This window comes from Zeugodacus cucurbitae, chromosome 5 (genome assembly GCF_028554725.1).
Source record: "Zeugodacus cucurbitae isolate PBARC_wt_2022May chromosome 5, idZeuCucr1.2, whole genome shotgun sequence".
NCBI classification, from domain to species: Eukaryota; Metazoa; Arthropoda; class Insecta; order Diptera; family Tephritidae; genus Zeugodacus; species Zeugodacus cucurbitae.
In genome coordinates, this window is record NC_071670.1 from 52904926 (window position 1) to 52920212 (window position 15287).

At 35.2% G+C, this 15287-nt stretch overlaps 1 protein-coding gene across 1 annotated transcript; it reads left to right on the top strand.

Annotated features, from left to right (window-relative positions):
• The first annotated feature begins 7326 nt into the window (after positions 1–7326).
• Positions 7327–15071, top strand: LOC105210552 (pyridoxal-dependent decarboxylase domain-containing protein 1). The gene is made up of 10 exons (XM_054231791.1): positions 7327–7776; positions 7836–7925; positions 10014–10799; positions 11386–11457; positions 11531–11734; positions 12296–12364; positions 12442–12642; positions 12710–13225; positions 13394–13590; positions 13645–15071. Exons 1-10 carry the CDS (start codon positions 7711–7713, stop codon positions 13958–13960), a joined length of 2517 nt encoding a protein of 838 aa, XP_054087766.1. The 5' UTR covers positions 7327–7710; the 3' UTR covers positions 13961–15071.
• Positions 15072–15287: the final 216 nt, after the last annotated feature.

The following is a 15287-nucleotide window of genomic DNA, read 5'->3' on the forward strand; positions in this document are numbered from 1 at the left end:
GAAACTAGAAAAACACACAAATTGCACAATAATTCAAGCGATGATTAATTGATCGTGTAGAAAGTTTGATTGTTGCAGCAACATGCATACATACATATACAAATGAACCTACAAATGACAGAATGTGTCCCGTGCATCGAGTGCCACCGACTATACTTCATTATAACTTTCGCTTTAGACCAAAGTAATTTATAGCATGCAACAATAACAAGGATGGAAACGAATAAGGAATGATCAAATTCGGGACGGAAGGTATGATATAATTTCTGGGACCGAACAACATTGTTCTTAAAATTTACCTATAATTAAGATATAAAGACATACAGCTTGTCAAAAGTCATTATATAGTCTCTTTCAGAAAATGACAAATATGTATGTGAAGCATAACCGATTTTTCACCTAGTCAAGAACATTCAACTCACCAGCATTCCTGAATTTTTATTTTGGGATTATGAAGTCAGAGGACCTATGGATCGATTCTTAAGACATTTGACATATTAGGTCTACAACTTTGTTTCTGCCGTTTTCCAATAGATGTCTCTAGGCTCAAGCACTGGTCGATTAAATCGTTTTATATCATTCTTGGACATTTGTGTCAACATTAACCCAACAAAATATTTGTAGAGATCTGATTGCATCCCAAACTTATTCTCAACTGAAAATGTCATTTTTTAAGCCGAATTCTCGACATTTGCGGGAAATTTTGCTTGTCTTTTTTAATTCCAACATTGATATTTATAACCGTTTTTATACAAAAAAAAGCCTTAAATTTACAAAAACACGGCGGAAGGAAAGCCTTAGACCTAATATTACCGGCCAATTTCGACAAATTCGGGTTCAGAGTTTCCACAGGGCCAATATGTGAACTAATCTTTAAATCCACAGCTTTATTGATGCTACAGGTAAAAAAATTTATTGATTTCAATACAAGGTGTGTTCAAAAAATAACGGGAATTTTCGTTTTCTGAAAAAACATTTATTCACTCGTCTACGTAACGTTGTACCCTTGAAAATAGTTTCCATTCGATATTATGCACTTATGTCCAATCGTCGAAACACTTCTCAAACTCGATTTTTGGTTTAGCCTTTGGCCTTTTCAGCGATTTATCGGATTAAAGTTCTCTTTGTTTTTTCAAAATAGGACAACGTCATACGAAGACATGGGTCTGACTAATATGGAGGCTGAGGCATCGTTACAGTATTGTTTATGGTCAAGAATTCTCGAACAAGCAACAAAGGCAAAGTGTGAGCTTTTAACAAACGAAAACCGCCAAGCTCATAAAAACTCGTCTAAACTTAGAGGTACATTTGAACTCTCCATACTCATGGAATTCTAAATTTAAAAATACCGCTATTTTTTAACATACCTCGTATAACCTTGTTATCCATTTTCTACTGGACGAAAAAGCCATCATGGGAATATAACCTACCAATTTTAGAGCAAATCGGTCAAGCTGGTCGGTTAAAAATTTCGGTAATTTTTTTTCTAAAGAATTCAGTCATACGTTTTGTATCTTCCGTCCATTGTTCCGTTATTATGTAATGTCCTTCTTCTTGAAATTCTAATGAACACCTTCAGCAATGTGTCTTAATATGTATCATAAACATTCTTTTGATATTTAACCCTTTCATGTCAGAATTAAAATGGGCGGAGCTAACATTTTTTTTAGGACAGATATATATTAGTCTTAACTCAAATATGAAGTGATAAAAATTTCAAAGTCCTATGTATCCTGGTTCATTAGTTACAGGATGTTGCTTATAGGCACAAATTAGATTATTATAAAAAAACTAAACACTTTTCTCGTGAAATTTTTTTTTAAATAACTCTCTTATCTTTACTTATTTATATAGTTCACTTTGTTTTAAAATAAAACAATTTTTTTTATGTTTTTGAGCACTTTTTGTATAAACACTTCAGTATAACTTTTTCGCGAAACCGATTTTGACAATTCCACTCTGCGGAGAAGGCCTACTGAATGAATACGTGCACAGCTCATTACAAAAAATGTAACTGTAAGCTTGCACAACACATAAGTCTACATAATTGAAAAAACCGCTGGTCAAAAATATTTAAATAACGAGAGTTAGAAGCCGGTAAGTACAATGTTGCCTATAGGCAACATTTGGCATGAAAGGGTTAAACTCCATATCTCTCTAACTCGCTTAGTTTTAGACTTTACAAACAACAGTTAACTGAACAAAACTATTATACCTTATGCAACACATTGTGCGGGCATTGTACAGGATAATATCTATATATCAGTGGATGTATGAGCTTCAGCTGCTGCATGCCACGCGCCCGCTTGATGTATGCATGTACCTCCGCTTATGTGTCCAGTCATTTGGCCGTGTCCACCATTGAATTTTCATAATGACTCAGCTGGTCCGCCATGCGCTCGATCGAATTCTATTTCCATTGTAGTGCATTCCAATTCATTTCAAAGTACTCGATTTTAATTAGATTTTCTCTGTATTACCGTTGCGATGCCACCACCGCGACTGCCGTCGATTTAAGCAGGAGTTTGCATTTGAATTTTATACGCTTCGTGGGAATTCGGCAGTAGCGTGAAGCAGGTAGTTCAAATTTATTCTTTTTTCTCAGTTAAGAAAAGCACAAAGAGCTGTTCAAGCATATGTATGTGTGGGTGCTTATGTCACGTGATAGTTTCGATTTTATTTTATTTTTTATTTTTGTCATTGGATTTAAACACATTTTATGTGTAGGCTTTCTCACTGTGCTCATTATGCAATGCAAATAAGTGTATTGTTTATTTTGTGGGCCTTATGACTGTTGAAAGGATTTGCATGAAAATGTCTTATGATGATTAACTCGTCGTAGTTGTTTAAATGTACCCTAAATGTATAAAGGGTTTTCAAACGGTCAAAATAGACCGATAGAGACAGCAAACGGTGCCATCATTTGACATTTCTCTTCAGTAAGGTTTGCCATTTCATCATGGAAAGATATACAATCCAACAACGAGTCGAAATTATTGAAATTTACTATAGGCCTCAACTTTAAAGCTTTACGTCCTACGTAGTGATGAGGCTAATTTCGGTCTGAATGGCTTCGTAAATAAGCAAAATATGCGAAATTGGTCAGGCAGGAATCCACACGTACTCCATGAGCATCCCGAAAAATTACACGGTTTATGTGATGAGCCGTACTTCTTCCGTGATGATCAAGACGGACCCGTTACTGTGAATGGGAATCGCTACCACTCAATGATAACCGAATATTTTTGGCCCGAATTGAATGATATGGACTTGGACAATATGTGGTTCCAACAGGACGGCGCCACAAGCCACACAGCGAATGTCACAATCGATTTATTGAAAACCAACTTTGGTGAACGTGTAATCTCACAAAATAGCACAGTAAAATGGTCTCGATCGCGCAATTTGACGCCGTTAGACTATTGTGGGACAAGTCAAGTCTATGGTCTATACCAACAAGACAGCGACGATTGATGAACTTCAATCGAATATCGAACGTGAAATTTCAGCAGTATTGGCCGATTTATGTGTTTGTTTTATAAAAAAAAAACATAAAAACGAATTCGTGGACCTAAGGGACTTCGCGAAGTCGGATCGATCCTAAATAGTGGAATATTTCAGCTAAGTTCGAAACGTTTCGTGTAGTTAAGACTATTTGACGGAAGGTATTTATAAGGTTAAGTAGTTTGAAAACAATGAACTTCCAAATTTCAACTTTTTGAAAATTGTACGAGAGGCCGTAAAATCGAAAGGCTTACCTTTATTAGGCAACTTGATGGATCTAATTCTGTGACAGTTCTTTAAGTTTCACCAATTTAGCTTTCCTAACAATATTTTTTAGTGCTCTAAGGAGAAAATTAAGACGTACTGCCATATACTATATATTAAATTTAATATTCTAGGAGACTATGAATTCACTCCGAGACACATTCAGTATTCAACACCGGCTCGAACATTCCGAGTTTCCTAATCTAATTTTTGACCTTAAAAAGTGAACATTTCCTCTATCATAGTGATGCCAGAAGTAGTTTTACATTTCACTATTTGTTAGCACGGAGACATTTTATTAGAAGAAACCAAGTAAGGAAGGGCTAAGTTCGGATGTGACCGAACATTATATGTTTTCGCAATTTATTCATTTAATTTTATTAATATTATATAATACACAATTTGACCCACATATTCGTCATATATATGGTATAAAGTCCATTGAAAGTTGGAAACCCGAATATTAGGTATATGGGAGTTAGGTGAAGTTATGAACCGATTTCACTAATTGTTGGCACGGATACATATTATTATAAGAAAAATAAGCCCTCTAAATTTCTTCAAACTATCTAAGAGACTTGCTTATTACTTCGTTAAAACATATATTTGAAGTACTGAGGTCCTCATGTTCGATATACATATGGAGCCTTAAAAACTTATTGTTCGATTTCGGCGATTTTTTGAGGGTCGATGCCACATTATAAATACAGTATTTGTGCATGGTTATGTTTGGATATCTTCATTAGTGCTTACTTTATATATTGTAAAAAAAAATATTCAGATTGACTTCAAAGTTCTGTTATATAGGAAGTAGGCGCTCTCTAAGGAGAACCGATTTGGCTTATTTTAACAACAAAATAGTGAGATGCAAGGAAAATATTATGAATATAATTTCATTGAAATTGGTCGAGTAGTTTCTGAGATATGTTTTTTGACCCATAAGTGGGTGGGCCAAATTTTACTTTTTTAACTTTATTTATGGCTTAGTTATCGTCAATTTTTTTACTCTATTCGCTAGACCGACAGACAGACAGAAATTTTGTTTCGAGAGTATAAAAATAGGATTTTTGAAATAGATTAGGAAATTTCGGTCGATAAATGATGATTTAATTCGATTAAGAGTTGGGAAAATAAGTAACAAGAAATAATTCCCATAATAAAGATTCTAATTGGAGCCGAAATCTAATCGGATTAGTTAGATGGTTTAGTTCCAATTTGTCCCAACTCTTTTACGTCGTTGTCGTCAATTTCAAATTATAAATTTCAAGCAGAAAATATAGTACACAATTTTTTTAAATATAAAAACAATAAATAGTAAAACCAAATTATAACCTAATAAAACTCTAACCAGTAAAAGTGCTAATTGGGTTATGTACACAAAGATATTATGCTCTCAGCAATCGCCAGTGCTCTCTTTGTTTTCTCGCACAACGAAAATTCAATCAAAATAGAATTGCAGAGAACGTTAAATATAGAGAAGGTCCAATTGCGGACCAGCGTGTGAATTGTCAAAATCTAACAAAACACGATGAGCGTGTTTCACCTCAGCCAGCTCGGAAGGAGAAATTTTAACAGCGTCACGTTAACATTGCTGAGCATTAAATGAAAAATATGCTCAGAGATTTACATTTCTATTATATCGGAATGTTAGCCCGTTTGCTTATATATTGATACATTTATATGCAATCATATGTGCTAATATGATGTTTATTTATGACTGCATGCAAAATTTATTCAATTCAAATAAATTATGCGATTTCAGAGGCATATTTGTCGGCATGTTTAAACGGACCTACATATGAATGTAATGTTTTAAAATAATATACCTACTTTCATAAAAAATGTTTTTATTTTTATATTAAATGCATTTCTTACAATACTAAAATTAACTACATATTTCATTATATGAGACTTGTATATACATACATGTGTATACCTAGATATATACAAAAGCGCATACGTACATACATACATATGTAGATGCATATGTATGGACATCTTCCAAAATTCGTATTGTCTCGTTATCACTTATCAGTGAAGGTCATATGCACACATTGTTACATATGCATATACATAAATATGTTTGTATGTCATTGACGAACAAGTAATGCATACACAAACTTACATTCGCATATGCATACACGTAAGTTTGTCACCATCACAAAAAATCAAAAGTATTTTCTACAAAAACAACAAGCGCCTCAAACGCATAAGCAGCATCACAAGTCAATATGGCAGCCAATCAACGAAGCCAAATTTTGTAGTACATACAACAAAACCATTTTCATTCATGAACGCAAGCGCACATTCACTTGGCAAAGTTGCTTCATTCATAAAAGCAACGCCATACACACCTCCCTGCGCATGCCATGTCTACAAACGGCTTTTCGCGACGATGACAAAAATCATAAATTGAAGATTTTTCTAATGTTCCCTCCAGAAGGAAAATTTACAACATCGCAAAAACCTAGGTACAAAAATGCCAACATAGCCCTTGAGTCGATTTAAAATATTTTTCAGCAAAAATTCTGATTTGAGGCTCGCAAAAATTTATGTCGATATGTTTGCATGCTCATACATATTCATACATATTTACGACAAGCCGATTTTCTACCAACAACGCAATGTTGCGTCGTTTTGACGTCGCGCAGGCGGCCATCAAACCTTCGACACATCGAGCTTTACAGAGGCGTTTCAAGTGATCCCTCCCTAATTATAAATGCGCTAATTATGTATTGTATAGTATTGACCTACAATTAGCAAATACAAATAATTAAATGTATTTAAATATTCTACCAATATATTATGCCATATTTCAATGTACTACGACTGATTTCTGTAAAAATCAAAACATAAAAATTCAAACGATAACATGAGTTGGGGACCTGGACCCCTTCCCTTCGAACGTGCGACACTGCTTTGACTTGAGAACAAAAAATCACAATTTGCGGCCATTCGTTGTCTGTGGCAACGAAGATTTTACAACAAACCATGAGGGTCACATTATGCGTATGGTTCTTTCGATTTTGTTTACATGCACACATAATTACAAATTATGCGCCAACTTTTATTCTTTTGGTATATTATCGAAACTTTTAATAACCAAAGAAAATAAATATTCATATGTATGCAGTATATAATTATATTATATTTTAACATATGTATATAAAATAATTATTTCATTATATACTTCAAAGCATTTTATGGAATAAATCATAAAGTTTTGCATATATACGTATGTATTTTGATATTAAATGTAAATGAAATTATATAGCGAGTCGTTTGCGCACTGTATATAAGCGAATCTGTAAGCGTACAGTTATTAACATTCAAATTAACACAATTTTTCTCATTTAACACTGAAACCGCTCAATTCTGCTATTTTCGAGTGCGCTGATGTTAAACCTGTGGTGAAACACGCTAATAATTTTCTGTGGTGAAACACGCTCATCTTGGCGAGTACCCCTGCGAAAAGAGGACCACTTTGACAATCGGCACACCATGAACCTTCTCTATATTTAACGTTCTCTGCAACACAATAAATTCTCAAAACTCAAATGCGAATGTCAGAATGAGGTGAGAACAAAAGCAAAAGCTAGAATAAGTGAAAATATTGACGACGACAGCAATAGAATTGGTGCAGAAATTAAAATCCACAGAAGCGATTAGAGTTAACTTTAACTGGGCCACGGAGCACCAACTGGACAAATAAAACGTAAGAACAACACAAAACGATAATAAAGAGCTGTCGCCACAGTACAATCAACTGAAAAAACAACGTAATAGGTACACCAAAGACTTGCCAATAAATTAATGGTGCCACGAAGTAGGTGGAGCAATTGAAAACCGCAAATAATTCGATAGATTATAAAACTGAAGTGCGCAAAGTGGAGCAGTGTTTGTGAGAAAGTAAACAGGCAACACTACTGAAAACCAAAAAGAATGTCGTCCGGCGCGGGTGATGAGCTAACAAATGAGCCACGCGTGGCAGAAATAGCCGCTTCCAGTGTAAGTCACCACATATCACACTTTTGTATACAATTATTACATTCCACTAAACAACACAGATTCGTTCCGGTCTAGCTGAACTCGAATTGAGATCAGCGCAAGTACTACGCGGTTTGGAGAATGTCAAAACAGCGGCGCCAGTTGAAGAAGCACAGCAGAGAACGTTAAATATAGAGAAGGTCCAATTGCGGACCAGCGTGTGAATTGTCAAAATCTAACAAAACACGATGAGCGTGTTTCACCTCAGCCAGCTCGGAAGGAGAAATTTTAACAGCGTCACGTTAACATTGCTGAGCATTAAATGAAAAATATGCTCAGAGATTTACATTTCTATTATATCGGAATGTTAGCCCGTTTGCTTATATATTGATACATTTATATGCAATCATATGTGCTAATATGATGTTTATTTATGACTGCATGCAAAATTTATTCAATTCAAATAAATTATGCGATTTCAGAGGCATATTTGTCGGCATGTTTAAACGGACCTACATATGAATGTAATGTTTTAAAATAATATACCTACTTTCATAAAAAATGTTTTTATTTTTATATTAAATGCATTTCTTACAATACTAAAATTAACTACATATTTCATTATATGAGACTTGTATATACATACATGTGTATACCTAGATATATACAAAAGCGCATACGTACATACATACATATGTAGATGCATATGTATGGACATCTTCCAAAATTCGTATTGTCTCGTTATCACTTATCAGTGAAGGTCATATGCACACATTGTTACATATGCATATACATAAATATGTTTGTATGTCATTGACGAACAAGTAATGCATACACAAACTTACATTCGCATATGCATACACGTAAGTTTGTCACCATCACAAAAAATCAAAAGTATTTTCTACAAAAACAACAAGCGCCTCAAACGCATAAGCAGCATCACAAGTCAATATGGCAGCCAATCAACGAAGCCAAATTTTGTAGTACATACAACAAAACCATTTTCATTCATGAACGCAAGCGCACATTCACTTGGCAAAGTTGCTTCATTCATAAAAGCAACGCCATACACACCTCCCTGCGCATGCCATGTCTACAAACGGCTTTTCGCGACGATGACAAAAATCATAAATTGAAGATTTTTCTAATGTTCCCTCCAGAAGGAAAATTTACAACATCGCAAAAACCTAGGTACAAAAATGCCAACATAGCCCTTGAGTCGATTTAAAATATTTTTCAGCAAAAATTCTGATTTGAGGCTCGCAAAAATTTATGTCGATATGTTTGCATGCTCATACATATTCATACATATTTACGACAAGCCGATTTTCTACCAACAACGCAATGTTGCGTCGTTTTGACGTCGCGCAGGCGGCCATCAAACCTTCGACACATCGAGCTTTACAGAGGCGTTTCAAGTGATCCCTCCCTAATTATAAATGCGCTAATTATGTATTGTATAGTATTGACCTACAATTAGCAAATACAAATAATTAAATGTATTTAAATATTCTACCAATATATTATGCCATATTTCAATGTACTACGACTGATTTCTGTAAAAATCAAAACATAAAAATTCAAACGATAACATGAGTTGGGGACCTGGACCCCTTCCCTTCGAACGTGCGACACTGCTTTGACTTGAGAACAAAAAATCACAATTTGCGGCCATTCGTTGTCTGTGGCAACGAAGATTTTACAACAAACCATGAGGGTCACATTATGCGTATGGTTCTTTCGATTTTGTTTACATGCACACATAATTACAAATTATGCGCCAACTTTTATTCTTTTGGTATATTATCGAAACTTTTAATAACCAAAGAAAATAAATATTCATATGTATGCAGTATATAATTATATTATATTTTAACATATGTATATAAAATAATTATTTCATTATATACTTCAAAGCATTTTATGGAATAAATCATAAAGTTTTGCATATATACGTATGTATTTTGATATTAAATGTAAATGAAATTATATAGCGAGTCGTTTGCGCACTGTATATAAGCGAATCTGTAAGCGTACAGTTATTAACATTCAAATTAACACAATTTTTCTCATTTAACACTGAAACCGCTCAATTCTGCTATTTTCGAGTGCGCTGATGTTAAACCTGTGGTGAAACACGCTAATAATTTTCTGTGGTGAAACACGCTCATCTTGGCGAGTACCCCTGCGAAAAGAGGACCACTTTGACAATCGGCACACCATGAACCTTCTCTATATTTAACGTTCTCTGAGCACAGCCAGAAAGTGGCAGCCACGATGCTGTTGATGGCAACAATGCAAACGTGCCGAACACACCAAACGATATGGCGACTACAGTAAAGCACACAACACTATTGCACAGCGACTGCATACCACCAGGCGACATATTGAATTCACTGGAAAATCTCATAGCATACTCCGACTCAAATAACGATCCAGAATTTCCGCTACCCGGCCTCGATGATGTAGCACAATTGGCGCTCATCTCACACAGCATCGTGGCCTATCTGACGCACTTGGATCGTCAGCATTTGGTACGCGTGTCGAGCAGCATTGCCGGCGATACCACACGCTGGTTAGGTGCACTCTTCCGTTTTCTCGATCCGGCCAGTAGTTTTCACACAGACAATGCTGACGCTATACTACGCGCTGTACGTTTAGCAATAGTTGCACGTTGTCCCGGCTATCTAGAGGGTGGCATACCGGCATTGGCGCAACCCTGTTTCTACATCTCGGAGAATATAACGCCACTGCGCCTGCAATTCGCTTGCCGTCAGTTGGGTATACCATTGGATGCGATACGTTTGATACCGGCCAATAGCACTTTCGGCACAATGGATTTGTCGATGCTGCTTAAACAAGTACAAGCCGATTTGAGTGCAAATCGTACACCACTACTAGTGGTAGCCGATGTTGGTGCATCGCTGAGCGGTTACGTGGATAATTTGCAACGCATGAGTGACATCTGCCGTACGCACAATATATGGTTGCATGCCACCGGGCATGCTTTGGCGGCGTTGGCATGTGCACAGGGACCAAATACGGTGAGTTGGCATTGAGATGGAATTGTAATCATTTGGTAAATCGGCGTTCATATAGCTAAAAAATCACATTCGAACGCAAATTAAATGAAGTGAAACATATTTAAGCTTATAAAATATCTGTTCGTCACAAAAGAGTTCAAAGTTATATAATTAAGCAATAATCGTGTATATCAGTGTGACACAAACGTCCAAAGTGAATTACTGTGCGCGTTAATCGTGGTATCTGTCCGTCCGTTGATGAGTCAGCTTTCTTGCTTATAATAAGTTGCTACCGAGTTGGAAACACGTAACAGAACTTCTTCTGAGCAACCCCTTCAAAACAGGTGTTTCAATTAATTACTGTTATCTAATAATTTATGTATTATAATACAAAAACAAAAATAATAACAACTTTCTGCCATAATTAAACCCGCTTGACACTTCAAAATCCAAACTCTTCATTTCAAGAAATTTTAATATTTGGTTGTCAATTAAATGTACCAGTATGTATGTGTATCTATAAAATAATTTATATTTAATTGCCTTTTGATAAGCAACCGTTATAAATAATCTTATCTGCATATCTTTTTCTTTGCTGCCCGCACAGATCAGTGACATTGTTGACTCAATTGTTTTGAATTTGGGCAGTTGGTTGGGCGTGCCAAGCCTACCGATTGTGGTAAGTTGTATGATAATTATGCTTAAGAAGACTATTTAATTAATAAAGATATCATTTCTTTCCTCACACGCAGCTACTGCATCGCCAATTGCAAAACACTGCATTGGCCGCATTCGAATCGGATCCAATAGTGTCGCGTCGCCTACATTCGCTTTCATTATGGACTAGTCTGCAAGCGCTTGGACGTGATGCGATAGCGGAACGTATACATGTTGCATTTCAAACGTGTAGTATACTCTTCGAGATCACTTCCAAGTGTGAGGGTATGCGTGTAGTGGTAAGTTTTGAACATGAAAGTGTGATTAACTGAATACTAGACTTAATTTGTTTGTGAGTTTGTGCGGTTTAAAAACGTGTTAATTTTGTTCTTTCATACGCGGTTTATCTAGAATGTTTGTGTGTAAGACGAAATTACAAAGCAATAGTTGTTGCGTTTAACTAACAGAGTTGATAAGTGTTATCGCAAAGCTGTTTTTGCTTTTTTTGTTTGTTTGTGTGTACATGGTTCCATCATTTATAATGTTCGATTCTAATTAAAATTCGCTAAGGTTTATTACAGTTGTTCGTTCTTTATAAAAGGAAGTAGTTTAAATTAAAGTCTTGAGATAAAATGTTTTTGCATAGCACGAGGCATAAACGTTTTTAAATATATACTCAATATAATAATCAAAGAGTTAAAAACACAGCCGTTATGTAAATTTTCTTCATATTTTTTAATAATTTGAATATTTAAGTGTTTGAACCTAAAAAAAACAACAACAAACGAAAACAAATTTTCATTACTAAAAATTAAGTTGAATTTTCACGTGTTCCTATAATATATATTTCCGTTTTATAGAGTCGTGCCCCAGGCGGCCAATCAGGCACTACACTTAACGATGTCATTAATAAGCCGCTAGACGCTAATGTAAGTATTTTATCGGCAAACAAATTGCATTTCAAGTTCATACAAATTTTAATTATAATTTACAACACGTGAAACAGTTGCTTTTCGAGACCGTTGCACCGGTTGTTGTATTTCAATTCGATGGCAGTACAACTATAGCTACAGTGGGCAAAACCGATAACGAACATTTGAATGCATTGGAGCGCAATGGCAAGACATTGGAGAAGGTTGACAATGCCATCTACTTTGATCGCTTGAATTCGTGGTTGGGACAATTGCTGCAACGTGATTGTCCAAATGTAAGCAAATTATTTTCACTTTGGTTTTATATTTTATTAATAAATACCACTTTATATTTGAACACAGTTCGATTTCGAAATCATTGAACATCCTACACATGGCACTTGCATACGTTACTGCCCCTTGGAATTGGGTTTGGGCGAGCAGTCCCCCACTTCAGAGAATTTAGAGGGTTTCGCACAGTATCTCGAAGGCAATGTTGATATTTTACGTGCAACCATTAAGCATAAAGCGTCGTTTATTGAGTCGGTTGAGAAGAGTGATGTGTTGCGTTTGGTCGAACTGCCAGAGTGGGCCGGTATGGGCGGTGTGCGTTATGTGCCCGAGGGTTGGGAATCCATACTCACGGATCAAGCCAAAACTGAATTAAATAAGCTAAATGTCGATCTCGTAGAAGCATTGAAATCAACTGATAATGCCTTCTCGCTGGGCGAGGGTGCAGATGGTATGATTTGTGTACGCTTCGGTATGGTTACGCATGAAACGGAGGTGGATGAGCTATTGGATTTAGTTGTTTCAGTGGGTCAGAGTATACAGGAAAATTCGAGAGTATTAGATACAATGTCGGAAATTGTAAAGAAGGTGAGTGTGTGGTTTTGTAATTTTTATTTTCACATCTACTATTACTATAACCACTTTTTTGAAGTACTGTTTATAATATACATATTTTTACACTAATTCACACTAAATTTCCATATTTTATTTTCATTGCAAAGTATTAAGTATTAACAATTATCTTCTCCACCTTAGGGCATCGAGGCTGCCACTGCCGATTTATTGCGCGAAACCGAGGAGAAAATGTGGCAAGAAGGCATATTGAGACATGTACCAGTTGTAGGGCGTGTGTTTAATTGGTGGTCACCACCACCTAAAGAGGCGGGTGGTATCAAAGGTCGCAGTCTAAATCTAACACAAGGCATAGTCGAAAGCACAGAAAATATTTACAGGTAAATATTAATGAAATCACCGACTGAATTTAAACCTACTAAACAACTATCTAGATATCACATGCAAATGTCGGGTTCTCCACATCAAATGGGACGTTCGCCACCCACACCGATGGTACAAACACCTGTTATTTCGGCGATCAATACAGTACCGCCTGTCTTTCCGGAGGCAGCAACACAAGTACAAGCGCCACAACAACAATTGCAACAACAGCAATCACAATATTCAAATTCGAATAGTGTCAATGAGGACAGCGACAAACATACACGCAATATTAGTCAAAGTAGTAATCATTCATCGGTGCCTGAGTTAGTGCCCGTCAATGCGAATGTAATTGTGAATACAAATCCAATTAATAACGGCAAATAAATATGTAGGATTTAAGTACATTTCGAATTAAAAGTAACGTGATGCAGTAGCAGCCCAAGTTGCTATCGATTAAAACCGGTGTGTGACACTGAAACAAATTAATGTGCTTATCGTAGTTATTCGTGAAAGAAAGCATTTTTGTATTTTTGGCAAAATTGTGCTGAATAAAACATATAATATTTAAATGGCAATGGGGAGCAACGAACTCATGAAAGTTGTTAAGCAAACAACAGTGCAATTCTTCAAGTTCTACAATATTTGAAATTAAAAATTCTGTACCCGGAAGGTCCAATATGATTGGTGCGTTAAAAAATCGTTAAGAAAATATAGATCGCATAACTTTTGTAATGTATTATCAACCAATATTAACATGTACACGCAAATGAATGTATATTCTATTATTTAAAAAAAATATTCTCCACACTTTTATGTCATTTATTCTTTTACATGTAACATATTTTAATTTAATTTTGTAATTGAAATATTAGAAATCATAGTATTTTTAAGAAGGGTTTTAAGAAACTCTAGAAGTATGTACAATAATAAGCGTTACATATTTTAAAATTCGATGAACTTTGCTCACAAAGGCGAAAATAACATATAATTCCCATTTCAATTGCTTTACGCTATACGTACATTAAATCATTCCTTTCAATTGCATTAAGGACTAAGCAAATTCGAAAATATAAAACGGTTTCTTTAGAACAAGTAAAAAAATTTAAACTAGCTATCCAGCAAATGTTAACCACGAGCTTAGCTAAGCTAGTAAAACTTTTACGCTGTTTCGATTGTGATTTCATCTATTCCTTTTATTATACCTATTATTAAATATGTATTTGTATTTCATTACTGTTATACTTTATTGTAATTCACAATACTTAATATGCTTTGTTTCTTATTAAAATTAAGTCATTTTATGCTATATATTCTTCCACGCTCTGCGAAGAAAAAAAACACCAACAACTATTGTACTGTATTATAGTAAATCATTATTATTATCTATTTAAAGAATATTTAATTAACCTACTCTTTAAAAATAGTAAATGAATCAGTACGGATAACGAAATACAAACAAACAATAAAGCGAAACCATTCAGCTGAGTGTGCACAATTTACAAGTTTTATTGGAAGGAAATTTAAATTATAGTTTTGGAATTGTCTATTGTTCGAAAAAGCTTTTATTACAGATAACATTATCAATAGAATAAGTAAAAGACGGTGGAATATTAATAACTAGTCATGTCTGACACACAGGCGGGTAGAACCAGGAAGAACATTTTATAGCTGAATGTCTGCATCCATATCATAATCCAATTCGAATGCACAT

Excerpts from the sequence above, each read along its gene's own strand:
- LOC105210552 (XM_054231791.1), top strand. The coding sequence starts at position 7,711 with ATGTCGTCCGGCGCGGGTGATGAGCTAACAAATGAGCCACGCGTGGCA. Across the intron at positions 10,800-11,385 it reads GTGCACAGGGACCAAATACG|ATCAGTGACATTGTTGACTC; the intron begins GTGAGTTGGCAT and ends CTGCCCGCACAG. Across the intron at positions 12,365-12,441 it reads ATAAGCCGCTAGACGCTAAT|TTGCTTTTCGAGACCGTTGC; the intron begins GTAAGTATTTTA and ends CACGTGAAACAG.